Consider the following 26065-nt stretch of genomic DNA (forward strand, 5'->3'; position numbering starts at 1 on the left):
TCATTCATTTTAAAGCATCTGGATCCTACAATTGCTTGGCAAGCATTTCAGCACTAAAATATACTTCTGTCTTCAACTGAAAACAATTACATGAGACAATAAGTCTATTTCAAAGCCTTGCACTTAAATGTCAGTATTTTATGAAAAATGCCAAGGCATATCTAAACATCACTCGCAAGTCAGGATAATTATCTGTGGAAATATGAACTACTAGAAGCTGTTTTGGGGATAGAGAACTCCTGCTGTAAAAGGGTTTTTTTAGAAATCAAACCTCTGGCAATATGAAGCCCTAAAACATCTCTTGTTCTCTCTTCCTCACAAATAGCAGCAAAACTAGGTTTACATCCTGAAAACTCTTCTGTATGTGAATAATTTGTCAGTGGGTCTACTAGAGCGTAACTTTAACTCACAGGCATAAATGTTGGCACAAGGAGACCCCAAACAAACACCCTGCCCCTCAATTAGCTTTAAAAAAGCCCACCACTTCGCCTCCTTTCCATCACCACACAATATAAGGAAACATATGGTAAATCAGCCCCTGGAGTAGCAAAGGTGTATTTTCCTGTGTAAAAGATGGCTTTCCACATACAGTCGTGAAGTTTTGTAATAGCACAACACAAACTGCCACCAAAACAGATAAAACAAGCAAAATGTATATTTGGGCTATACTGGCACCAATCTCATGTGTGCTTTAGAACAACAAAAAAGTGAAATTGTTTCTAAAGTATTTCCTCTTTCCTTAACCCCCTTTGGAATCCACACAATAAAGGAGTGGTCAAGAGCCAAAATCCTGATTTTGAACTTCACCCTTAGCCCCAAAGTATACCTAAATAGAAGTGTTCTTGTTATCTTGTTCTTCTTTTTATGGCTCTGAATCGTAATGTCCACTCAGTTACTACAGCAATTCTTCTCTTCTGTTAGACCCAGATATGAGGCTGCTTGACCCCCTTCCTCCAGAAATCTTCACTGGTTTCCTTATCTATTAAAAAAATCCAGTGCAGTTTTCTAAGGAGTGGCTGCTGCCACCCTAACCCATACCCTAATTCTTAACCAGCCACCAGCTTTCCAATTTATTCAGACCATTTGCTTCTCTTCTCAAGTGTCATAGAATTTTGTATCTCCCTTCCCTGTCTTTCTCTGTGGGCTTCTCCTACACTGCTCTCCCTATATGAAATATCCTCCCTAATAGCTAATCTGATCTCAAGTCCCATCTCTCCTCCCTGAGTTGTATGATCCCAACCTTCCTCTAATATAACATTCAGCTCCTACACACTAATCCTTTCTTGTTTCCCTGGTACTCATTCTACAAAGCTGCATTAGAGGTAGACTGTGCAGATTTCTGCCATACTCTTCGATCAGTAACTGCATGAGAAATTTTGTTATATTATCACTGAATTAATCAAACAAGACTGGGATGATTAAAAGTAAGGGTTAATCAAAGGTTCCTTTCATTTTCTACTATTTCCTTTGCTACATACAGTAGTTAGAGACACCCGTCTGCAAAAGTGACTCAAAATATTCCCTACTTCAATGTTGTTCTTTAAATGTAGACTCTTTTCAATGGCAAAGCTATTATAAAGAATATACACTATATTAAACATTATATACAATATGTAAGGTAGGATGAAACAAGAGGAAACACTGCTGATTCAGACTAGCAATAAACTTACCAAAGATAATGGTTAAGACAGTGGCAATTTCCTTTTATTTATTTAATGTTTTGGAAGCAATAAAATTTTACCATAAAGTTAAAGGCACTTAAGTCTGTGATGATCACCTACTTTTTAAAACTATATATTACAATGTGCCCCCTATAAAACTATCTAGCTGTCTCTTAAATCTCATTTATGCTTTTTTCCTTTGATATTACTTGGTAACTGGTTTTCCACATACTTCATGCTCAAGGTTCAAGAATCCTGCCCACAATTACCTGCTCACTGTTTCCTTATTTTTATATTACTAATAGATACAGAAGTCTATATGCACATGGAGTAATTTACTTAATTTAATTTGCTCTAATTACTTCCTGAATTTGAATGTCTTCTCAACATTTTTATGTTATTTAGGACCACAAGTCATAGTAACTTCTAGGAGGACTTATACCCACAAAAGCAATTCTGAAAATCCCCCTTTATATCTACACATGTATTTTAGAGCATGTCTGTCTATGTGTCCATTTGTTCAAGAACTCCTCCTAAACCATAGGAGTTAGGACCACCAAATTTGATATGCAGCTTCTTCTTACCCTAACTCAAACCAAGGTGAGGGTTTGGTTGTGCCCGGGAAAAGGGGAAATGCCAGGAATGGGTCTGTTTTCCAGAACATAGAAAGGGAAAGGGCAGAGAGAGGAGGGAGGTGAGGGTAGGAGCACATAGAGGAGACACTGAGGGCAGCCACTGTGGGCAACTGCAGCACCAAGAGGGAGGGCAGCAGGACTGTGTCTCCATCATCTTGCCTGCCACAAAGATGGATAAGTAGCTCCCCAGCCTCAAACCCAGAGCCTGCACACTCCCCACATGGAGAACCTGTATGTTGCAGAGGAACCAGTGAAGTGTGGAGGAGGGGCAGCTCCAAGACAGCCTGCAGGCCAAAGGAGGGAGTGCTGGAGGCGGGGTCAGCTGATGGTTAGTGGTGAGGTTCCAGACAGCCTGCAAGCTGGCTGGGGGGGGGCACACTGGAAAGGGGGGCAAGTCCCAGAACCTGGCCACCCCAGGCAGCCTGCAGACCACTGGGGGGGCAGCTGGAGGGGTACAGGCCACTGGAGACTGTCCCCCTGCCACAGATAGTTAGAATCACAGAACACTAGAACTGGAAGGGACCTTGAGAGGTCATCGAGTCCAGTCCCCTTCCCTCTCAGCAGGATCAAACACTGTCTAGACCATCCCCAGTAGGTGTCTATCTAATCTGCTCTTAAATATCTCCAGTTGTGGAGATTCCACAACCTCCCTGGGCAATTTAATCTGGTGTTTAACCACCCTGACAGTTAGGAAGTTTTTCCTAATGTCTAATCTAAACCTCCCTTGCTGTAGTTTAAGCCACTGCTCCTTGCCCTATCCTCACAGGCCAAGGAGAACAATTTCTCTCTCTCTCTCTCCTTGTAACTCTTTTTAAGGTACTGGAAAACTGTTATGTCCCCTGTAAGTCTTCTCTTTTCTAAACTAAACAAGCCCAGTTCTTTCAGTCTTCCCTCATAGTTCATGTTCTCTAGACCTTTAATCATTCTTGTTGCTCTTTTCTGGACTGTCTCCAATTTCTCCACATACTTTTTGAAATGTGGCCCAGAACTGGACACAGTACTCCAACTGAGGCCTAATCAACGCAGAGTAGAGCAGGAGAATGACTTCTTGCGTCTTGCTCATGATACTCCTATTAATGCATCCCAGAATCTTGTTTGATTTTTTTTTTTTTTGCAACAGCATCGCCCTGTTGACTCCTATTTAGATTGTGGTCCACTATGACTCCTAAATCCCTTTCTGCAGTACTCCTTCCTAGACAGTCACTTCCCATTCTACATGTCAGAAGCTGATTGTGCCTTCCTAAGAGGAGCACTTTGCATTTGTCCTTACTAAACTTCATCCTATTTACCTCAGACCATTTCTCCAGTTTGTCCAGAACATTTTGAATTATGACCCCATCCCTCAAACCAGTTGTAACCCTTTCCAGCTTGGTATCATCTGAAAACTTAATAAGCGTACTCTCTATGTCAATATCTAAATCGCTGATGAAGATATTGAACAAAACTGGTCCCAAAACAGATCCCTGTGGATCCCCACTTGCTATGGCCTTCCACAATGACTGTGAACCATTAATAACTACTCTCTGAGAATGGTTACCAGCCAGTTACGCAACCACCTTATGGTGGCCCCATCTAAATTTTATTTGCTTAGCTTATTGATCAGAAGATCATGCAAGACCCTGTCAAATGCCTTAGTAAATCTAGGTATACCACATTCACTGCTTCTCCCTTACCCACAGGACTTGTTATCCTGTCAAAAAAAGACACCAGATTGATCTGGCATGACTTGTTCTTTACAAAGCCATGCTGGCTGTTGCCTATCACCTTCTGTTCTCCCAGATGTTTGCAGAAGAATTTCTTAATTATTATTGTTGGCAGTGGTGCTTGGAAGCAGCCCCAGAGCACCCTGACAAACTGGCTGCAGGATGGAGGAGACTGCTGTAGGCATGGGGTAGCCCTCAAAGTGCTGCCCCCTGATACCAACTTCAGGGCAGGGGAGGGGAGCAGCTGAAGGCCAGGGCCAGCCTGCAGAGTGCCACCACTCCCCACAATCGGCTGCATGACAGAGAGGCCATTGTACCCAAGCACAGCTCCTCCCCTAGCCCAGAGCAGCTGCAGGGCAGGAGCAGGCCAGGGGCTGCCCCCAGAATACTGTCCGCCCCCAGGTAGGCTGTAAGATGGCAGTTGATGGAGGCGGTTGCTGGTCTGCAGCAACCACAGGTCCCACCCACCAAGTGTGCAGCCCTGGATTCCCACTCACCACCCCCTCCAAGAGTCACTGGCTGAGAAGCAGTGCCCTGGTGCCGAGGGAGGAACTGCTACAGGTGGCACTGGTAAGACCCCACTCATCTCTCAGCCCCCTGCCCAGAGTCCTGCACCTCCCACTGACCTTGACTTCTGCACCCACACCACATGCCTTGAGCACCCCTACATCTCCCAACTCTCTACCCTATCACCTACCCCTTGCCCCTCCTCACCCATGAATTCTCACCCCAACCGTCATTTCTGAAAAATATTATCATTGAGATAAAGCACGCAAACCAACCAACCAACCCACCCCCCCGCACCCCAACCCTTCAATTAAAGGCCCAAGCAATGCTGGATGCATCTGCTAGTTCTATATATTCACTATCATATATTATTAAATCATAATTTATATTACGTTAGTATCTATAACTCTACCTACTGTATGGAGGTAATTCACATCTATTCCACTAAGGTAACAACACATCAGCAGTGTTCCCTGAAGACAGTAATTCTCAAACTTTTTGGCCTGGGGCCCGCCCTGATCAACGTAAACCTTTCCATGGACCACCAGCCAACCACTCATGATGACAAAATCCCTTTGTTTCTTTCTAAATACCTGGAATACTAACTTATTCATATTAGGCTACCGGAGCTATAACATAAGGGGGCATATATGACCAGTAAGAAATAATAATCAAAATCAAATTAAAGAAATTAAGCACTTTGATTTCATTGTTAGTTAACCAAATTACATTTTAAATAAAATAAAATATTACTATATTAATATATATACAAAAATGTTTCCAGTGTTGTTATATATGGTACAGGTCAAGAATCTTTTTTGGGTCAGGGACAACTGATTTACAGAAAAACCAGTCGAGGGCTACACAAATGTGAGGCCCCACCCCCTCAAAAAACAACACCCCCAACCCTTACTGATGTTGCCTCCAACTGAGATACCTCACTCCCCTGGTGCTCCAGCCCCACGGTGAGGTGGGGGAGTAAGACAGAGGAGGCAAGGAGGACTAAGCTTCAGGGCTTCCCACAGGCCAGATTAACTTTTTTGGAGTCCCAAAGTTAGTACATTTTGTGAGACCCCCTCCCCACCCAAGGGTCCGGGGTGAGGCCAAAAATGAGGGGTTCAGTGTTCAGGAAGGGGCTGCCAGGGAGTGGGATGAGGATGAGGGTAGGATCTGGTTGTGGGGGTAAGGTGCTGGAGTCGGCTGGGAGTGGAGGTCTGGCCAGGAGAGAGAGTATGGGAGCAGGCTCATGGGGGGAAGTCTGGAAGGCAGGTAAGGTGCAGCAGTGGGCTGGGGATAGGGCGTCTGACCAGCGGGAGGGTGAAGAGTCTAGCCTGGATGGGAGGGTGAAGGAGTGGACTGGGAAAGCAGAGAGCCAACCGGGGGTGTGGGAGTGTGGGTGGTGGTGGTACATGATGGCAGTGCAAGGGCTGGCTGTGAGGGATGTGGGAGGGCACTTGCTTGACTCTACGCTCTTCCCATTGGCTGAAATCTAGCCCATGGGAGCGACAGGAAAACACTCCCATGAGCAGTTTCTAGCACTGAATTCCATCAGGGTGCAGTCAGGGTGATGGAGAGCAGCAGTGCACAGAGCTATGTTTCTTCCCCTGCAAGGCAGATTCAACCCACAGGACTTGGGGTTGCCCCAGCTGCAGGGGCAAGCTGGTGAAAGAGCCTCGTGGCTGCAAGGGGTATCATGTGGCTGGGATGCCAGTGTGCACTCATGCCAGGGGGAGAAGGGGTGAGCTCCGAGCCTCATGGCTAGCGGTCTGCAGACCACACTTTGATAACACAGTGTTGTAAGATGAGTGCTTGGGCAGCCACCCAGGGAAGATTCAAGTTCTGCCCAACTGACTAGCAGAATGCCCACAGCGCCATAGTCAGCAGCACGTCTATTCATCACGAACATCCCTTGGTGAACATAACAGAATTCATTCTGTACCTGGATGGAACAAACTAGAGGAAACATTGAACAAGATAGACATTCTCTCTGGGCACAGTCATTGTAAAGGAATAGGATCCCAACCTGAGTACTTGTTCTCTGCGCGTACCAATGAATAGGGATAGTTTGCTGAACTGGCACCTCAGTTAGATCTGACTAGAAGCTATTCAGAATCCTGTACAATAGTACAGTACACAATCATCATGTTTCAGGCTCCAGAGAACTCAAAATAGTCACAGCACCACTACTATAACGACACCAAAAATATTTTTGGCAAAAAATGTTTCTAAATGTTTACAAACCATTTGAACTTATTGTTAGATTTTAACTGAGCATCTGAGCTGCAGCTATCTTATTTCCTAAAGATAAATTTCATTAAAACTGGTTTTCTTACCTTCTTTAAAATCCGTGATTTGTTTGCTGCTGACAAATGTGGCTGATTGCACCTTTCCACCTACACACACATTGCTGCTTTTAAGTACTTTCACTGTCTGGTTAACCTATAAGGATCCACAGAGTAAAATGTTTAAATCAACATTGTTAGGCAGATATGTGCATAGAGAGACAAAAGCCCTTGCAATTTGGTTTAAAGCACATACAATGCTCAAGTTATGAACTGTGATGAAACTCAGTATACATCGGCAATGACTAGCACATAATTTCAAAAATTAAGGATCCAGGGTGTCCAGCCTGTTGCCTTTGAGACATGGCAGCTAGATTTGCAGCTCCACTGAGACAGGCTAGAATTTACAGTTCAAGCAGCCATGGATTTTACAGATGATTCATACACCTGCTCAGACAAGTATTGGAATGGGAAGAGACTCCTGAACAAGAATGGAATGTAATGACCAGGATTCTGTAGACAAGGGTATTGTCAGATTCAGTATAAGGGAAACATTATCAAAAGAAAAGGGGTTTGATTTTGTCTTGGAGGTCACAGAATCTGTGACCTTAACGAACCTCCATGCCTTCTTTGTCTATTTTTGGGGCTGGAGAAGAAATCAGACTCTGCCCAAGATCAGCGGTGGGGCTGGAATAGTGGCTGATGGTCGGCCCCCCACCACTGCTGGGCTGACTCAGCTCCCCAGGTCAGAGAAGTTACCAGACCCTGCCCAAGAACAAAGGTTGGGATGGAGCAGCAGCCAGCCCCTGGCATGTTAGTTCCCTCCACCACCATGGTATTTTTATTAAAAGTCACAGATAGGTCATGTGCTTCCATGAATTTTTGTTCATCAACCATGTTAAAAAATATTCTGGCAACATCTTAACTTTATCTAAAGCTCAAGAGCCAGATTGCCCAGCCACTCTCTTGACAGAACAGCCAACCGGAAGCACAACAGACAGGGCTGCCCCGTGTCCTGGAAGCCATGTCTGTTGACAGAGGGCCCCCTGAAACTTTCAGACCGGCTCTGTCAACAGAGGCATTTTGCCTAACGAGGGAGAGGCAGAATGAGGTCCACAGAAGTGCTGCGTTCTGTCAATTTACTGTTGACAGAATGCTTTGGGAATGTGGACGCACCATTGGTTTTGTCAACAAAACTCTCTAGTGTACACACATCCTAAGAGGGAAGAACACCAGCATTATATGGCAACACCACGATCATGGCAAAATGTGGGAAGTAGATTTTGTAGTTGGGTTGGTAAATGTTAATTTTTCAAAGATCCCTTACACCTTATAATTGACATAAGATTTACTCATTTTGTCGAACATTTGCCAGCACAGCATATCTATTCTGATTAAAAGAATCTTCTTTGTGTACAGCAGCTTGCACAAGTACAGCCTACCTGATGCAGAATTATTTTTGTCAGGCATAGAGCGTGTGGGAGGGCTTGTTTCACAGGTAATGCATAGTTGCACAACCAAAGCAATATTGGGGAGACAATATAAAAAGCTCATGAGTACATTTGTAGCATCATATTACAGCCGTGTGCAAGATGCTCTTCTCTCCCTTTTTGGCCAGCTTTTCTGTACGCAATAGGATACGGAGGGAGAAATGGTCACAGCCTTGTCTCCCTTTCATGCTTTAATGCAGAGAGCAGTCCTTAAACTCAGAGCCAACACAGAGATTGCAAACGTAGGCTACCCTGTACCTTTCCATGTTTGTGCAGGGACCAGCCACAATCTGGTTCCATCTAACAGGCAATCTGTGATTTCCTGTACAGTTTATATTTGTCATATTTACTGATGAGCTTGCTCTTGTAAAACTGGATATGCACTTTGAATTTACTCAGGTTTTGTGACTCAAATAAAATGTGAAAAAGACTATTTTAAATTTTGAACAAAATGTCTTTTTGAAAGCAAAAGAGAAATACAATACCTTTTTCTTTAGCCATGTCAATGTCTTCTCCTGGCTGTATCTATAAAATTTCTTGTTGCCAATTTCTGGGATAAAACAAAACAGAAACAGTCTTAAATCATCTGATGTTTCAATACATTATAACTCAAAAGACATAGCTAAGGTATGTACCTTATTTTATAGTTTGGACAGGTCATCAGGGTAGTACTACTGCAAAAAAAAAAACCAAACAAACAAAAAAAAAAAAACCAGCAAGAGCACGTTCACAAGTCACTGCAACTTGATAGAGGTTGCACCTCCCTGGTCTGACCTGGATGTCCCCTGAATGGGTCCCCCAGTGCCTGCTTTTTATCCCCCATACCTCTTTGCCCACCTGTTGTGGGCTCCCTGCTGTTCCAGGCCACACTGCTGCTCTGGGGCTCCGGCAGAGCTCTGGCTCCTGGGCTCTGGTCTGCCCCACTCACAAGGCTCAAGGCTCTTGCCCGGGGCTCCTTGGGGCTGCAGTGGGGTTGCTGCTGACTCCGTGTGCAGAGCTCCAGCCCTAGCCTGGGACTGCAGTGGGTCTCTGGTCTGCTCTGTATTTGGGACTCCTGCCTTGATCCTGGGATCCCTGGGGCTGCAAAAGGGCTCTGGATGGCCACACTGACACAGGACTCCAGACCTGGCCACACTGCCATGAGGCTCCAGAACTGGCCCCATGCTCCTGGGATTCCAGTCTGCCCTGCGGTCCCGGTGGTTCCAGCCCTGGACTGGACTCCACCAGGCTCCAGCCCCTAGTCTTTTCAGGGCTTAACTCCAGCCTCTGCTGGTCTTTGGCTTCCTACCTGGCCCCTGCTGCTGTGCGCTGCCACAGTGCTCTGGCTCCAGGCTGCCCACCTCCTTGTAGCTGGCAGCCTGCCCTTCCACTCTCAGGTTCTCTAGTCCAAGAGCATCCGAGCCCCTGCCGGACAATGGATGTTGCTGGACTAGAGTTTGCTCATTTTTTGAGAGCAACCTGTAATTCTCTAATTCTCTCTCATAAGCTTTGATCCAGCACAGCATGTGCTTTATTTAAGAATATGAATCATGTCAACCTCATTGAGTTCAAAGGGACTATATACATATGATCAAAGATGACCACATGCTTAAGTGCTTTGCGGAATCCCTTTTGACACATACCAACAGACTGTTACATTTACATGATATGGATAATGTGTTCTTTGTCTTGGGTTCAATTCCTAGTCAATTCGTTGTTAAACCTGGTCTCTGTAAACAGATGCATCTGGCAGCAAAGGCGGGGGGAAAAAAAACGGATGATTTATAAAACTATATTGCTGCCCTTTCAAACATTCTCCCCCAAATGAGCATGGATACCAACATTTTCTCTTTTACCTTCCCCTTTCTCTTCAAAGTAATTTAACACAAATGTCAAAGGAAATAAGTTGTAGTTCTTAAATAAAACATGCAAATATTTGGAGAGCATATTATGCCTTATCTATGACTTGTTAAAAACAATATAAATTATTGATATGTGAATTAAAATATTTTCCACATGTATAACTACGAGAGCATAAACGTTAATTGCTCATGAATGCTTAGTGAGCAGCGTGTACTGGGATATATTGGAAAGGAAATTACAATAGTTTCAGGAAAAGTTCTGCATAGAACTGCACCCTAAATGAATCATCCAATAAAGCCATGAAACTGAATGAAGTGTTTAATAACATTAGCAAGGAGACTTTAGAACATACAATATTTCAATCTTGCTCTTCAACAGGTATTTCAATGGGGTTTAATCACCCATAAACCATTACCATAAATACCGACATCTGTTTTATTAACTTAAAAGGCTTAATAACCTTAAGCCAGTATTTGGTTCATGAAGATTCTTTTCTTCCCTGAAAACAACCATCAATGCTTTATTGATGATTGCTTCAGTGTCTCCTCCTTTGAGGTTTACCTTGGCTCTTTCAAACTGTGTACTAGGGATGTTAATGGTTAACTGGGAGGAGCTGAAGCAGTGCCCCCACCAGCATGGGCAGGCGGTTGCTCCATTCCTGTGGGGCTACCACAGGGGAGGGGGCACTCCTAGCCCAGTCAGACTGGAGAGGCTCTTTCTCCTACAGGCAGGGACTGCTACAGCTGGTCTGGAGCAGCCTGGGTCCCCATTGCACCATGGGTAGGAACACTCCAGCCTGGCCAGAGTAACCCCAGTACACAGCATGCCATGGTTGGGCTGGAGCAGCTTCCCCAGCCACTCCCTATAATAGGTTAACAGGTTAAACACTAGTTTAGCCTACCATTTAACTGGTTAACCAATTAAATGGAATTTTGCTTTCCTACTGCATATACATTTAATTTCTATGTGCTTTTTGTGTGTGCCTAGCAGAGTGGTGGTTAGAGGTACAGGAAGGTTCTTTCTACGTACAAGATATAGTTCAATTTCATCTCAGTTACCGCCAAAGAACAAAAAATAAATAGTTTTACATAGCAAAAGGAAAAGAAAACGAAATAAAGAAAACTCCAAATACTATCTTCTTTTTGTAACTGCTCTATTGCTGATAAAGTAATTAGTTGTGATCTTGTTGGCTATTAGGACTCAAAAAATTGTAAATTGTTCTTAAAAGAAAAAAGACCTATGACAGAAGTAGGAAAAAAGATAAGAACCTGATGCTCAGAGAAACTAACATGATTTGGGACCAAGCATATAATGTACAATTTTTGGATTTCCCTTATCAGAGAAAGGTCAAGGAGAGGATATCCTCTAGCTATGATCCCCCAATCCATTTTGAAAAATAGCTCAAGCACACGTTTCCAGTAAGAATCTCTAAATAGCATGAATCAGAGTGACTTGCTTAAGGAAATGTAGAATTGTGAAGCCATTTTCATTAAAATTTGAAAAATAATTACATGGAACCCTTCAGAGATCACTTTGTTTGAAAGTATTTTATGCACTTGACAGTTTGTACTATTAAGCACTAGGAACTGACAATAATTGAGAGCTCTGAAGAACTGAAGTGCAAGAGTGAAAGTCAAACTGCTGACAAAAGGATTAAATATTGGAACACAGATTTTACATGTAATTCACATTTGATATTGGTGAGAGTTAGCAACTATATTTGATAACAGGAGACTATTTTGGAAAGGTTTTCTTTTTCCCCCAAATGTCTGGTGCCAGTACAACTGGTCTGAGACATCTGGAAAGATTGGATTTAAGAAATACAGATGGAATATAAGTGATTCTACAATTTAATAATAATATGTTCAGCAACTGAGTAATCGGTATGTAGACTTGGGATTGTTGAGCAAACTGCCTTAAAGAACATTTTAACATCTATTTTCTTAGTGTTTTCCATAACTCAAACTCACATGGATCCTTTTCCCTACCTTCTGGGAATATAAGCTTGGCAATATTACTTAGTTATTCAAATCAGGTAAGTTTTCTTGGCTCTTCACCTTAATTGCATCAGACAAGAGCACAGTGCAGCTTTTGCCTTACAAAACAAATCAAAGAAAAACACTCATGAACTGAAGTTAATAACTCTTTTCTATCAGTCTTTCCCACATTCATGAACTTATTTGGAAACAATCCTCCTCACTGAGATTTCGTGAGCAGAAACAAATCATTTCCTCTATCAACGAAGTACAAGTCGAAGCTCTCTAGTCCAGCACCCTCAGGACCTGACCAGTGCCAAACGAGAGAAAATTGCCAGACTACAGGAGCTTAATGTTGTCTAGCAGCATTACCAACACTTCCACATCTTACTGACCTTCTTAGAAAACATTTAGGGGTAGATTACAGCTAAGTAACAGCACAGAACACCGACAGCCAGGACTGGTGGCTGCAAACAAACTTTACGGGACCATAGAAAACTTGGCTACACCCCAAAATAGTCATCTGGCTGATTGAAATCATGACATATTACAGATGTTGTTGGACAAGAGTGTGCTGGATTAGAAAGGTTCATCTTTTAGGTGAATGCAAGTTCAGTCTGGTTTTTACACAGATACAGAACTGACTGCTTCTGTGCCCTGGCCACCAGGTGCCAGGCAGATGGACTTCTTAATGTTACTCCAGAAAGTGTAAACTATCAATGATCCAGGTCAGGGGTCAGTAACCGCCCCCCGCATGCATGCCATTCTGCTAATTTTTATCAGCATGCAAGACGGGAGCTCAGCCCCGCTCCTCCTCCCCCAGGCAGCTGGGAGCTTGCTGAAAGCCATGCTTTAACAAAAGACCAGCTAATGCTACCAACCACCACCTAAATGGCAAAGTGCTGCATCTTAACTTATTGACGAAGCTGTTTTGAGGAGGACCATCAGTGACTTTAAAAAGTATCACTGAGACACATACCTTACGTAAAGGTCAAAAGGTCAAATGTCAGCACTCCACCTCAGAAAGGTTGCTGACTCCTGCTCTAGGTTAAGAATCCATTACTCAGATTACCCGTACTGGTTATTCTAATTATACTTTTCCCCCCCCTCACTTAGTAAGATTTACCACCATGTTCAGGGCTGGCCATGACACAAATATTTCTTGACCCCAGGAACTTATTCTCAAATAAGAAAGTACAAAGAGCAATGAGATGCCTTAGTAGAGAAATGCCTGGTTCTTTTAAAAATGTATTAGTCATAATATCAACAGTGCTCGTGAATGCTAAAGTAAGTAAGTCTTTAAGAGGATTTGAATGATGAGAGGGCAGTGAGTTGGTGGAAAGAAAATGTGAAACATATGATGGACATCCTTGACTGTATTTGTTACATATGAATGTGTGTGGTGCTATAAAAGAGGAAAAAAATAGTAAAAGTCCTTGCTCCAAGATACAATCCATAAAACAGACAAATGGAACAAGCAGCACTTGGAGACCCAGAGATGGTTATCACTAAGAATGCTGTACAACACAAACTGAATTAAAATCACATTTTTACATATCTCAAAATAAAATAGAATTATGGTGGCTTCCAGAGTTGATGCCACTGTTGAAATGGCTGTACATTATATAAATTACATGCATACATATTGTACATACAAAAGTAAATAGTTGTTTGTCTAAAGAAATAAATGTGTTTCCCCGGGGCTGCTCTGTTTCAAAATAACTGCACTTGTTATTTACAGAACTAACACTGAAGTAAGGTTGAGAAAGAATAACTTTATGGTAACCTCTATAGTTTTTTGTGATGAAATTAAAAAATATACTACATACTTTCTAAGTGGTACAACGTGATTTATATTAGGCACCCATACAAAGTAGTAACTACATATCTTTTTTATCACCTCAATAAAGACTTCCTAGTCTGGGTGCTCAGCAGTAAACCAGGGTCATTCTCTCAGTGGAATAGGTGGACAGAAAAGACAGTTACTATTTCATAACTGGTGTTCTTTGAGATGTGTTGTTCTTTTCCACAATAGGTGTGCCAAATCCAGCATAATGGTCTGTGAAAGGTGCACTAATGACCATACCGTGGCTTTACAGATATCCTGGATAGGCATGTGTGCCAGGAAGGCCACTGATGATGCTTGGGCCCTGGTTCAATGGGTGTGCATGATCTGTGATGGGTGTGTGTGTGATGATGTAGCAGGTGGTAAAAAACGTGATCCAGTTAATCAGCTGCTGAGCAGACACCAGCATGTCCTGCACCTTATGTACCATAGCCACAAAAAGCTGGTATGACTTAAACAGCATGGTGTATGTTTCAAGTAAAAGGCCAGAGGCTAATGTTCAGACCATGCAGCCTCCTCTCCTCCTCCATCTTATGTGGATTAGGGCAGAACACAGGCAAGAAACTGTCTTGGTTCACATGAAAGGAGGAGACCATCCTTGGCATGAAGGCTAGGTGGGGACAGAGACTGAACTTCTCCTTGAAGAAAACTATATATGAAGGCTCTCAAGTTAGATTTCCAAACCCCATCTCACCAATGTCACCGCCACCAGGAACATGAACTTCCAGGACAAATGGAAGAGAAAGCAGGCAGCCAACAGCTCAAACAGCCAGGAGACTTAAGATCTCAGTGAGGGAGAGGGTCCAGTTGTGCACAGAAGCACTTGAGACTCACAGGAGCTGCACCATCATGTTGTCCTAAAAATCTGTTTACTCTTGCACCAGTCCACTGAAAAACGATATAGGTGCAAGATGCATCTTAATGAAGAAAGATTACACCAGAGCTGCAGCAAGTAATCAAGAGTTGACTCTACTGGAGCGTGTACCAAAGATATGCCTTCCTTCCCCAAGACCAAGAGGAAGAGTGCTGAACATTTCACTTGGTAAAGCCACTCTTTTGAAAGGCTTTCTACTTCCCAGAAGAACTTCCACGCCACAAGCTGCAGGGATGCAAGGTCTGGATGGAAGAGCCAACTCTGGTCCTGCCACAGTAGGTCTGGGCAGCGGGTTAATTGCTAGGTGTAGTAATGTCCCAAAACAACACAGGCCTGGCCTTGCCAGCACTATCAGTATGACCTGGTCCTTCTCCTGTTTGATCTGGATGAGAACCCTGCTGATGGGGGGGCAGGGAAAAGGAAATGCATACGGCAGACCCTCCACAGGAAGAGGGTGTTTGAAAGGGGGCCCCTGCCCAGACCCCATTAGGAGAAGAAACTGTGGCACCTCCTGTTCTGCCTGGTGGTAAACAGGTCTATTTCGGGTATTCCCCACTTCTGGAAGATCATAGAGGCTACTTCCTGGTAAAGTGATCACGTGTAGTGATAGGAAAGTTCCCTCCTGAGGTGATCTGGAAGGGACCCAGGAAGGCGAGTCACTGCCAGGCGAGTATCGTGGCTGACACAGAAGTCCCAAAAGGAGGAGTGCCTCCAGACAGAGTGGGATGGATCTTGCTCCCCCTGCTTATGTTGAATATTGAAGCCATATGGTCCATGAGGACTCACATCACTTTGTCCAACACGAGGAAGGAAAACCCCAAAAGCCAGCTGCAAGCTAGCTGAGCTGTTTGACACTGATGTGCAGCTCAGCTTCCTCCTGGCATCATGGGGGGTGAGGGGAGAGGGAGGTGCAGCACGATAGGTTGCTGGGTGTCAGGCTCATCCATCTCATTAAAAACGTTGACAAGTATCAGAGAGCTAGCCATGTTAGTCTGTAGCTTCGAGAACAACAAGAAGTCTTGTGGCACTTTATAGACCAACAGATATTTTGGAGCATAAGCTTTCATGGGCAAAGACCCGCTTCATCAGATGCATGAGTAGGGGGGTGGTTTCAGAGGGGTATTGATAGAGTGGGGTCCCAGTTAGAGGGAGGGCCAGAGCTGACAAGGTCTATTCAGCAAGATGGAAATGACCTAGTATCAGCAGTACTTATCAAAAGAGGAAAAAACAAGAGATCAGACAGGGGGATGTGAGCCTTTGTCAGATATGTTACTGTTTTTATGTATATGCATTCACATTTATAGACCAATGAAGAATTTTTACATTCTACATACTTATATACTTGTATATGCTGAAACTTTTTTTTTCTTACAAACATAACCAAAACGTCTGTTAGTTTGGATTACATTAGACAGGTTGGTGAGAGGGGGGCCATGCTAATTGCAAAAAGTCTACTCACTCCTGTACTAGACAGTCACTCTCCATTTTGTATGTGTGAAACTTATTGTTCTTTCCTAAGTGGACTACTTTTGCATTTGTCCATACTGAACTTTATCTTATTTATCTTAGACCATTTCTCCAGTTTGTCCAGATAATTTTGAATTATAAGCTTTCATGAGAAAAGCCCAACTGTGTTGAAGTGGGCCTTTGCCCACGCAAGCTTATCCTTCAATACAGCTAGCAAAACAAACTAGCAGTCATGTAGCACTTTAAAATCTAACAAAATAATTTATTGGGTGATGAGCTCTCATGGGGCAGACCCACTTCCTCAGATCTGGAGATATGGCATTTCCAGTACAGACTAACAGTTATAGAACACAGAGGTCCAAAAAGCTGAAATAAAACTGACAATTCAGACACACAGAATTGAAGGGGTGGGTGAGGGGTACAAGATGCTAAGTGTCCTGACTGAGATCATCATGAATACCAAAGGAAGAGGAACTGTCCTTGTAATGAATGAGGTAATTGCTACCTCTATTGAGGCCAAGTGTTAATGTATTGAATTTGATTATGAATCCCAGTTCACCTACCTCCCTTGCTGTTAAAGCCTCTTTGTTGTAGGATGCATATTCTCAGGTCTTTAACAGAATGGCCCACTCCAGTGAAATGATCACTGACAGGTTTATGTGTATTCAGATTCCTAATGTGTGCTCTGTTTCCATTCGTTCTTTGGTGAAGTGTTTGTCCAGTTTGTCCAACGTACATAGCAGAGGGGCATTGCTGGAACACACCAGCATATGTAACATTGGTTGAGATATAGGAGAATGAACCCCTGATCTTGTAATTAACATGGCTAGGTCCAGTGATGGTATCTCCAGAATAAATATGTGGACAAAGTTAGCAACAGGGTTTGTGGCAAGGAGAAGTTCCAGGATTAGTATTACTGTGGTATAGCCTGTGGTTGTTAGTGAGAATTTTCATTCCAATATATGTTAGTATATAAGGTGCCACAGGACTTCTCATTGTTTTTGCAGTTACATACTAACATGGCTACCTGTCTGAGAATTATACAGTAGAATCCTGAGATTTGCACACTCATCTTGTGTGTATCTTGTGTTAACTTGACTGAGTGGTGGAGTGCTGGTGCCTGGCTCTACACGCCAACTCCCTGCCATTCAGAGGAGCAGGGAAATTGGCCAGCTACTGCACTGGTCAATTTCCCAGTTCCCACAAACACAGGGAAACTGTGAACCAGCTCCTCCCAATTTGCACAAAATTTGAGTTACACGAGTTTGCCCAGGAATGCAACTTTTTGTGTAACTCAAAAGTCTACTGTAACTCTATCCTCAAAAACATTTGCAACCTCTCGCAGCTGTCAGCTGGGTGGAACATGCCCCATCCATAGGCAACGTCCCTTTGGGGACAACAGGAACAAACTAAACTAATTTCTAAATGGCAAGAACTAGATGAAATACTGGCAGCTTGGTGCAGCAAGATGTCTTACCATGGAAGCCGGAATAAGTCAGGACTCCTCAAAAACCATGTGGAAAGCAAAAAAAATCAAAAAAAGTACCTGTTTGAGACCTTTACAGAGATATCCGAACAAGATCAGCTCCATCTCCAGAAATATTAACAAGCTGTTCTAAAGGCACCAGGCTGCTGTAGGTACAGATTCACCCAGCCCCAGCTGCAACCTACTTCTAAGCAGTATAAAAAAAAAAAAGAATACTTACCAGAAGCGCCCTCTCCAGCACCAAGTTTTGGCTCCAAAACATTCTGGGAAGATGGTACTTGCTTCAAAGTTAAAAAGGCTCCTGGATGTTTCCAGGATCAGTTTCTTCATTTGCCTGCTGACTGGTGTCCTTCTCATCCACCGTATTATCCTCTCCTTGCTGTTGACAGAAGATTGCTGAGCAGTACCCCCGAAAGAATCCAGACAATCTTTGACTGCAGTGGTTGGGTCACTCCCTAGAATCCTATCCAGATATCACAAGAGCAACGTGTTTGGGGAGATAACCCAGACTATCCACTGGCTTCTTTTACTTTTTGGTACATCTGCTTGAACTCCTTGATTGCCAAACAGTACTGCTGAGCATCCCTAGTGAAATCTTGGCATAAATGTCCGCATTTCTTTTGCTGATTCGTAGCTGTATCAGGACAGATTCATCCTCTCACAGAGTGATGAGGTCTTGGATCTCCTGAATGCTTCATGCAGGGGCTCTTTTGTGACCCTGGGAACTCATGGCCAGATGCGCTGTTGAGGTGTGTCAGCTACATTGGCCATATATGAAATTATTTCAAAATTCCCAGGCTACTTCCTGCTCACCTGGAGAGCAGCAGAGATGAAAATGATGTCCAGAATGGATACATTGGGGGCTCGTGAGATACTTCCGGAGACCAATAACATCTAATTTAATAATGCATCTACCTTGCAACTTCAATTTTGGCGTTATTCCTCGTGAAAAAGCAAGAGTAGAAGAGTTGACCTTAGGACCCCTTAAAAATCGACCTAATGATAACTGTAGTGAAGACTGGTGCATTATAAAAATCAACCTAATGATAACTTAGTGAAGACCGGTCCCTTAAAACTGAATTAATCCCCAAGTTTGAACGAAGTCTAAACAGCTCCCAAGTAGAGGAGCCTGAGTTATGACGAGTCAAAGCCAGTGGTTCTGTTACACTGTCACTGGAGGTAAGGAGAAAGTGAGTGTGGGGGAAATGCACAGCAGCCCTGACACTATGCCAAGGTGGCACCACTTCAGGGGTTGCCAGAGCCACTTACCCCCAGATGCTGCTAGGGAAAAAGCTTCTGACACTGGTGCACGTGGCGAGCACACCCCCTCAAATGTGGAACGGACACAAGCAATACTCAAAGAACCTTAGCTTCTAGTCTTCTGCTCACTGACCAGCAGGAGGGTGGGGCTGAGGAGACTGTAAATTTATTTTTGGTACAAGTCAACCGTAAACTTACTACCACTTCAGAACAAGCGGGAAGCAGGGAGAAACAGTGATCTGGAGGAGTGTCTGTGCGTCACACAACATGGTCTATGGTTACTTATGGGGTACCACAGATTTTGTGTAACTTTGACCAGGCTGTACCCAAATTCACAATCCACCTGTAAAGTAAACTGTCATTTGTACCTGCTAAAGCTGTGTGAAACATGGGCCTTTCTGAAGAGTTAGTTTGAAACCCCAAAAAATAATCTGCAACTCAGAATGGTAAAAATGGTAAATCTGAGTGCTGACCTGAAACCCAATCCTATGAGACACTGTGCTTGTCTGTATAGACAAGACTTTCTGCCTTCATCCTTTGACATGTGTACCCTTTCTTTAGTTGTTTACTCTCTTTCACAAGCTAAGCACAGATTTCAGGCAAGGCCCCTGGCTGGGTTACTTTATTCACTGTGAATGTAACTAGGAATAGTATGATCACTGTCTCCTTTCTAAATCAAAGTTTACTTTGTGTCCCAGAATTTCTTTCATCTAGGTAGCGATGCCTAAAAAAGATAGAAATCTAATCTCCATCCATCCTTGATTTATAATTAAGTCCTTTCCTTTCTAGTTGCGGTCAGTATCCAGTTCAGTATTCCTAATCTCAAAAAGAGAAACAGTTTCAGTGTTATCAGTATGTTCACCTTTGGTCCAGCTTTTTCACTGCAATAAAGATATGAATTTTCAATAGAAGCGCATCCTACATTATGTTCAAATGAAGCTTTTTAGGAAGAAAGGGCTGAACACATGTAACATACACCTCAACCATACAGGACATGATTTAGTCTCATCTTTAGTCTCTTATGCAGTCCCTTAAAAATTCAATGTGTTTCCAGGTTACACATAATACAAGTTTCTGTATTTTTCTTCTGTTTGTTGTGCTTGTTGTTTCACTGTTACTTTTACACTCCTTGTAATACTGCCCAAATCTCTTCCCTCCCTCCACCAGCCAACTGTAGCCTGTCATGGCTAGGAGGAATTGTTTCAAACAAACCTTGTTTTCATACCTTAGCACAACGGTGGGTGATCTGGGGGATTCTATGTGTGACCCGCAAGCCATTTTGTTTACTGTTGCCCGCACGAAGGGTTGCCAGATTCCACTGGTTTCCATCCACAGGCTCTTCCCCCCGGACAGTATTATTAAAGTGACACGTACATAAAGCAAGGACACATTGCAAACAACATTGACCAATCAAAACACTGCTAAGGTTCAATAAGCATATCCCACAAATTCTAGGTACGCAAACACAGTTAGCAGAACTACCTGAGAGGCTGTCTTGATTACAACAATCTTGCAGCTCACTGAGGCGTGTGGCCTGCTTGGTAGCCTAGCTTGCCCATCACTGTCTTTGGAGCACCTTTTAGGTGCTCCACAGAGTGTAGAAATAGAAAAAAAAATTGTTTTTTAATGGTGGGGGGAAGGCCAATGTGGAGGATTCTGTTTTATAAAAACGTCTCTATCCCGCTTGAATGGTTGGTTTTCCATGCAGTCAAGAAGTCTGCACAGAAGAGACCCCTATCTGAAATACAAGATTCATGATTTTCATGAGCCATAAATTTTCAGATGACTTTGCAACGAATTACGAAGCCTTTTTTCCATGTCTACCCAGCTGTGCTATGAGAAATGCCCAGTATTTAAATGTATGTAACAAACATTCAGGGCCACATACTGTCCTTAACTGACACATGAACGCCTAATATCATCGATGGCAATGATGTATAAAGATCAAGTACAGTATGTGTACATCCTTGACAGAGGACTCTACCACAGTTTATCACCTTATTCTACCAAACACCCTCTTCTAAGCAAGGCTGTCAATGGCAGACAATTGTTGACTTTTTAAAAATATTTTTTTCTTAATTTTAAACACCACACTGAAAATGTATGCAACATTGTAGATATTTGTGATGTCACTTCTCTTTTCCTGAAATGCCTCCTGCAGCAGTTCATTCTAAGACAAACAGATGCAACTCAAAACACACAGATGGAACCAAAATGATGAACATTATAGTGGCAGTATTATACAGTCCCTTTTCAGTGTAAAACTGCACTTTTAAAAATCTTCATATCTTCCAGTAGAGTACAGTTTTGATTAATCTGTAGTTAGACCCTGTTCTACTGAGAAAGCACTCTTTTCCTGATCCCTGATTTCACTGTGCTTGTGGTGGTAACAGCTATAGTTGAAGAAATGCACACACAGTAAACAAAACAAAAACACAGAGCCTTACCTGAAATACACGTTATAAACAAAAACAAGGTTTAATTTGCCAAACATGGCAGTTACTGCCTGCGGGGAAAACTTTTTGCAAGTTTTGGAGAATGCTCAGTCATCTGAATGGATTCCAATAATAAAATTCAGCAGCACACGCGGCAGATTACATTGGCATGCCATAGATTCTTGGTTTAGAGCCACACTACCACAGAAGATCAACCTGTTCATGGCTGATCTTGTGGAGTTTCATTTTGTACATGTGCAAAATGGAGCTTTCTGGGGTCAAAATCAACCCCAGAACTCCTCACGAGTGGCAACAATTAAGAAAGGCTGACAACAGAAACATTCCCATCGAACTTCCTCCACACAGACAGATACTAAAGTTGACTGCTAAGTCAATTTTAGTTATGCAATTGGTGTAGCTAAAATTGTGTATCAGCAGTCAACTTCTAGGTCTAGTGTAGACATAGCCTTGGTGAAACAAGACATAAAAGTCATCACCTAGTGCTGAAGGCTTAGCACCCCAATGGCTTCCAGTCACACACTGTAGAAGTTGATTGAAAGAAATACTGCACCCTTCAGAACCAAACATTTGCTCAAGAATTAGCCTGTTAGCTAAAGTAACATCCCATATCTTGTACCTTTTTCTTCTATCACATGATGAAGTGAATCCATAACTCTTGCACACTGCAACAACATCGCACAGCAAGGAAATTCTGAATCTACCACAATTTGATCCAGTGGTTGGAACTTTCCTTTCTGAAAAAAATATGAAAAGGATTATAGAAACATTAATGTAAACAGCAGCAAAGTTATAATAGGCTGTTAAATTTTGTTTTTTAAGGCTAGAGCGTTAAGGCAAAGGATTATAAAGGTTAGATTGCTAGTAGTACCATGACATATTCATAAACTGTTTACAGAGCAACAAACTATAAATAGATTTCAAAACCATAAAGACTTACAAAATACTGAGCTTTTCAATAAGTGTACTTTAAAAGATCCATTTTTAAAACACCATGGATCCAAACTAATTCAAAGTACCAGGGGTTTATTTTGGAAGATGACAAGAGGTTAAAGTAGTTTAATGGATGCCAACAGCTCTTCTGGACACAATCTGAAATTCAGCATCATAGCTTTTGTTCAAATTTTGCTTTTTTCCCCTTCTATAAAGAAGAATCTTAGAGGAAAAGTGGACCTTACAGATAAAGTACTAGCTTTTCACCTCTGGAAAGTGAGTTCCACTTTGGCCTGAAGTCCTACATAAAGTGGTTTTGACACAACTTAAACAACACTGTACACAACAAAATCATCAAACAAATTTTGCATTTGCCAGATATTACAATGTATAATTATTCAGCATCGTTTGGCACAACAGACAGTTTTCCCTTTGGAAATCTCCCTGAGCACATCAGTTCAAAGGCTCAACTAGCTCTCCATCCTTGGAGTAAATGGGCTTTGGGGGCCAAAGCTGAAGTCACATTCTGGTCAAGGCGACAAAAACCACGGCCCCATAACGAGCACACCAAATGACCCTGGGGTAAGCCACATTTGTTATTAGAGAATAATTTCACTGACCCAATCAAAGGATTCATAAAATAACTAACTAAAATCTACAAAGTACAAAAAGGTTTCCAGTAAAGAAATAAGTAGAGGTAATAATCACAGTAAGAAGATTACAATAGTAAAAATAAATTTATATTACAATTAGATTGCGAGTAAGGTTTTCAAAGAGCATAAAACTGTGACAGACCACAATGCTACAAAATATACTTGTTTATATTATTCTTTATCATAAAATGATGAAACATTTCCAACACATTATAGTTTAAATGAATGGACAGAAATATGAAGCAGGTGTTGGCTGCTAGAAACACTTGCATAAAAATAAGATTCTGTATGACCAAAAACTTAAAAGCTCCAAAGCAATAATTCTCTCCCATCCTTATAATTTTTCTCCATTGAAACAGTGACAGGGAATCTTTGAGGGAGAAACAAGAAATAGGTATTGAAGGAAAGAAAAAGCTTCTCAGATATGTAAACTGTCGTGAGCATCATTTAAATTCTTTCAGTCAGATAAACTGGTGTCCTTTAGCTCATTGATAAGAGATTATATTAATTAAAAGCATTTTTCTCTTCTTCCTAATGTATTTTACTCTTCAATTGCACATGAAAATTTGCAGTGACATTATGTGCTTTGAATTGCTTACCCATCTCTTTGCCCATAATTGCCAGTCCAGGATTTATCTAGTCTAACCACTGTAATTACTTCAGACAGACATTTTTTTTTAAACGAGAGTAACCCACTACAGACACGTTTGCTTATATTGTTAGAGAACTAATAATAGATAATAATTGTATTTGTCTGTTTACCTATATCTTGTTCAAAATTTAACAACGTGATTTAGTAAGCTTGTAGATACTAAAATTGTGATCCTTTCTTTAATGATTCACTACTGTATCCTGTTGATTCAGAGATCAAAAATGGATATTATCATTTAGATGGGGCTTACAGTATAGCAATATTATTGACTTAATTTTTCTTTGAATCTTGTGAATTCCACATAAGTAAACTACCTGTGAATTGTTTGAATGGGTAACTGTCTTATGCTAATAAATACAGCTAGTTACCAGGAAACTGAGAAGTTTCAAAACAACAATATACAGGCATTCCCCAAGTTATGAACACCCACACATACTGATGCTCACCTGCAGCCTCAGGGAAGCAGCCAAGAGGTGCAGGTGGCAGACGGCGGCACAAGCATGGGCGGGAGGACTGCAGGCAACCTTGCCCCCTCCCCCCAAACCAGCAGCTTCCATCCCTCCCCCCCCACCCCCAACCACATGTTCAGCACTGGCTCCAGCTACTCCCATCCTCTGGGCCATCAAAAGTGTGGATACTTTTGCAGGGCTGCACCCCTTAGCCCAGGAAATTGGGCTTAGCCACTGAAACTGCTGTGTTCTTGGTCCTGCTTGGGTAGGAGGGAGGGGATGCGGCTCCACCATTCTCCCTCCCCTCAGCGCTGCAGCTGCAAGAATTAAGCACTTCACATGACAAGTACGTTTTTTTCAGACAATTATGAGCAGAGAGAAAATAAGGCATATGACCAAACTCAAAATGTAACCTTAACATCCTTTATTAATAATACACTAAATCTTTGATTGCCAAACAACAGTGGCAAAGAAGACAACAACCTGCCTGGGATATGCATTTATGCTTCGGTAAAATATAATTTAATATTAAAGTGGAATTCCCCACTATATGAAAGAATTAAAATAACTTTTAGAGAAAATAAAGTAATACTTCGCTGTTTCACTTAATTTTTCCCATGCCAGAATCAAGGACACTTACCTCTTTCTCTGCCTTTATGAGGTAGAAAAGCACTAGAAATAAAGGGTCCATTGGTGTTGCAAACAACAGCCGCCCATCTATGGACAGAAAAATGAAAGAACATTGAACTCCCAGAAACATAACATAGCTTACTTCCTTTTAATTTTACTGATAGGGATTAGAGTGTTTTCATGGAGCACTCAAGTAAATTCTCTAATTTTGTTTTACAAATGCTTTAATTTAAGAGGGCTCAATTCTCAATCATGACTGAGCCATGTCCAAATACAGTGGGATAAAAGTGTTGATAGGAAGCTGACTGCAGCTCAGTGATTCGGCTCCCCCTTAGTCCTTGCATAACTTAAAGCTGCAGGGGGTTAGCTTTATACATGCTTTAGGAGAAATCCCTTCCAGCAGCAGAGAATAAGGCATAAAGAGGCCTTGCTCCGCTGTGACCTGTTCACCAGGCAACAAGTTATGCTGTAGCAGGCAGAAAACAAGTTGCATCTGAATTCTGCAAGCTTTACAAAGGCCAGAGATCCCCTGTTCATGGACTAATTCTTTGGTGCTTTCTTATGTGACACAAAGTGAACTTAGCAGACCAGAAAATAGGGCCTAGTGTGCATAATATATATCAATTGCACAAGGCATCCTTCATTATGGATGACTGGAAGCAACAATGCAACATGAAATAAATTCATTAGCTAAGATCAAGTGATTGATAATTTTACATTAGGAAACCAAAAATGAGTGTAAATATGTGGATGTGACAGCTAGAGAAAGGTTTTTGTTTTAATCCAATAATAAGGAATGAAATGACAACACACTTTCCCTATATTGTATTTCCTAAATCCAGGTTACTGGAGAATCATTTGTCTTAAAAATAATCATTCATTCTTCATATTTAAAGTAGTACTGGATTTTCCAGTGAAAGATTAAACAACAAAAAGAGGTTCAATGGTAAACTATAATTTGTAATGTCTTTAATTAATTTGTATAAGTATTTTCATATCTTCTCAGTTTTAGAGTAAGTTCACCATATATGTGTGAACCTCATTCCCTAAATTATGTATTATAGCCATCTAATCCTTGCCATTGGTACTTTTAATCTGATACCTGGAAGGTACCATCAAACCAGCGGGACAGTAACTTTATTGTTTTAGAGATGATATTTTGTATCGCAGGGACACAGACTATTCAAAGTATTTCTATTTCTCTACAGATTTATTTCTTCTCATAAAAACAGCACTTCCAGTGACAATGAGTCTAATAGGGCTTGT

At 42.1% G+C, this 26065-nt stretch overlaps 1 protein-coding gene across 1 annotated transcript in view; it reads right to left on the minus strand.

Annotated features, from left to right (window-relative positions):
- The window catches only part of RNASEH2B (ribonuclease H2 subunit B), a 67700-nt gene that overhangs the window by 13955 nt on the left and 27680 nt on the right, over positions 1 to 26065 (minus strand). The window contains 4 exon segments of the mRNA XM_074982685.1: positions 6840 to 6945; positions 8764 to 8828; positions 22102 to 22219; positions 24810 to 24886. Coding sequence (XP_074838786.1) covers positions 6840 to 6945; positions 8764 to 8828; positions 22102 to 22219; positions 24810 to 24886 — 366 coding nt within the window.

Source organism: Carettochelys insculpta, chromosome 1 (assembly GCF_033958435.1).
Source record: "Carettochelys insculpta isolate YL-2023 chromosome 1, ASM3395843v1, whole genome shotgun sequence".
Classification (NCBI taxonomy): domain Eukaryota; kingdom Metazoa; phylum Chordata; order Testudines; family Carettochelyidae; genus Carettochelys; species Carettochelys insculpta.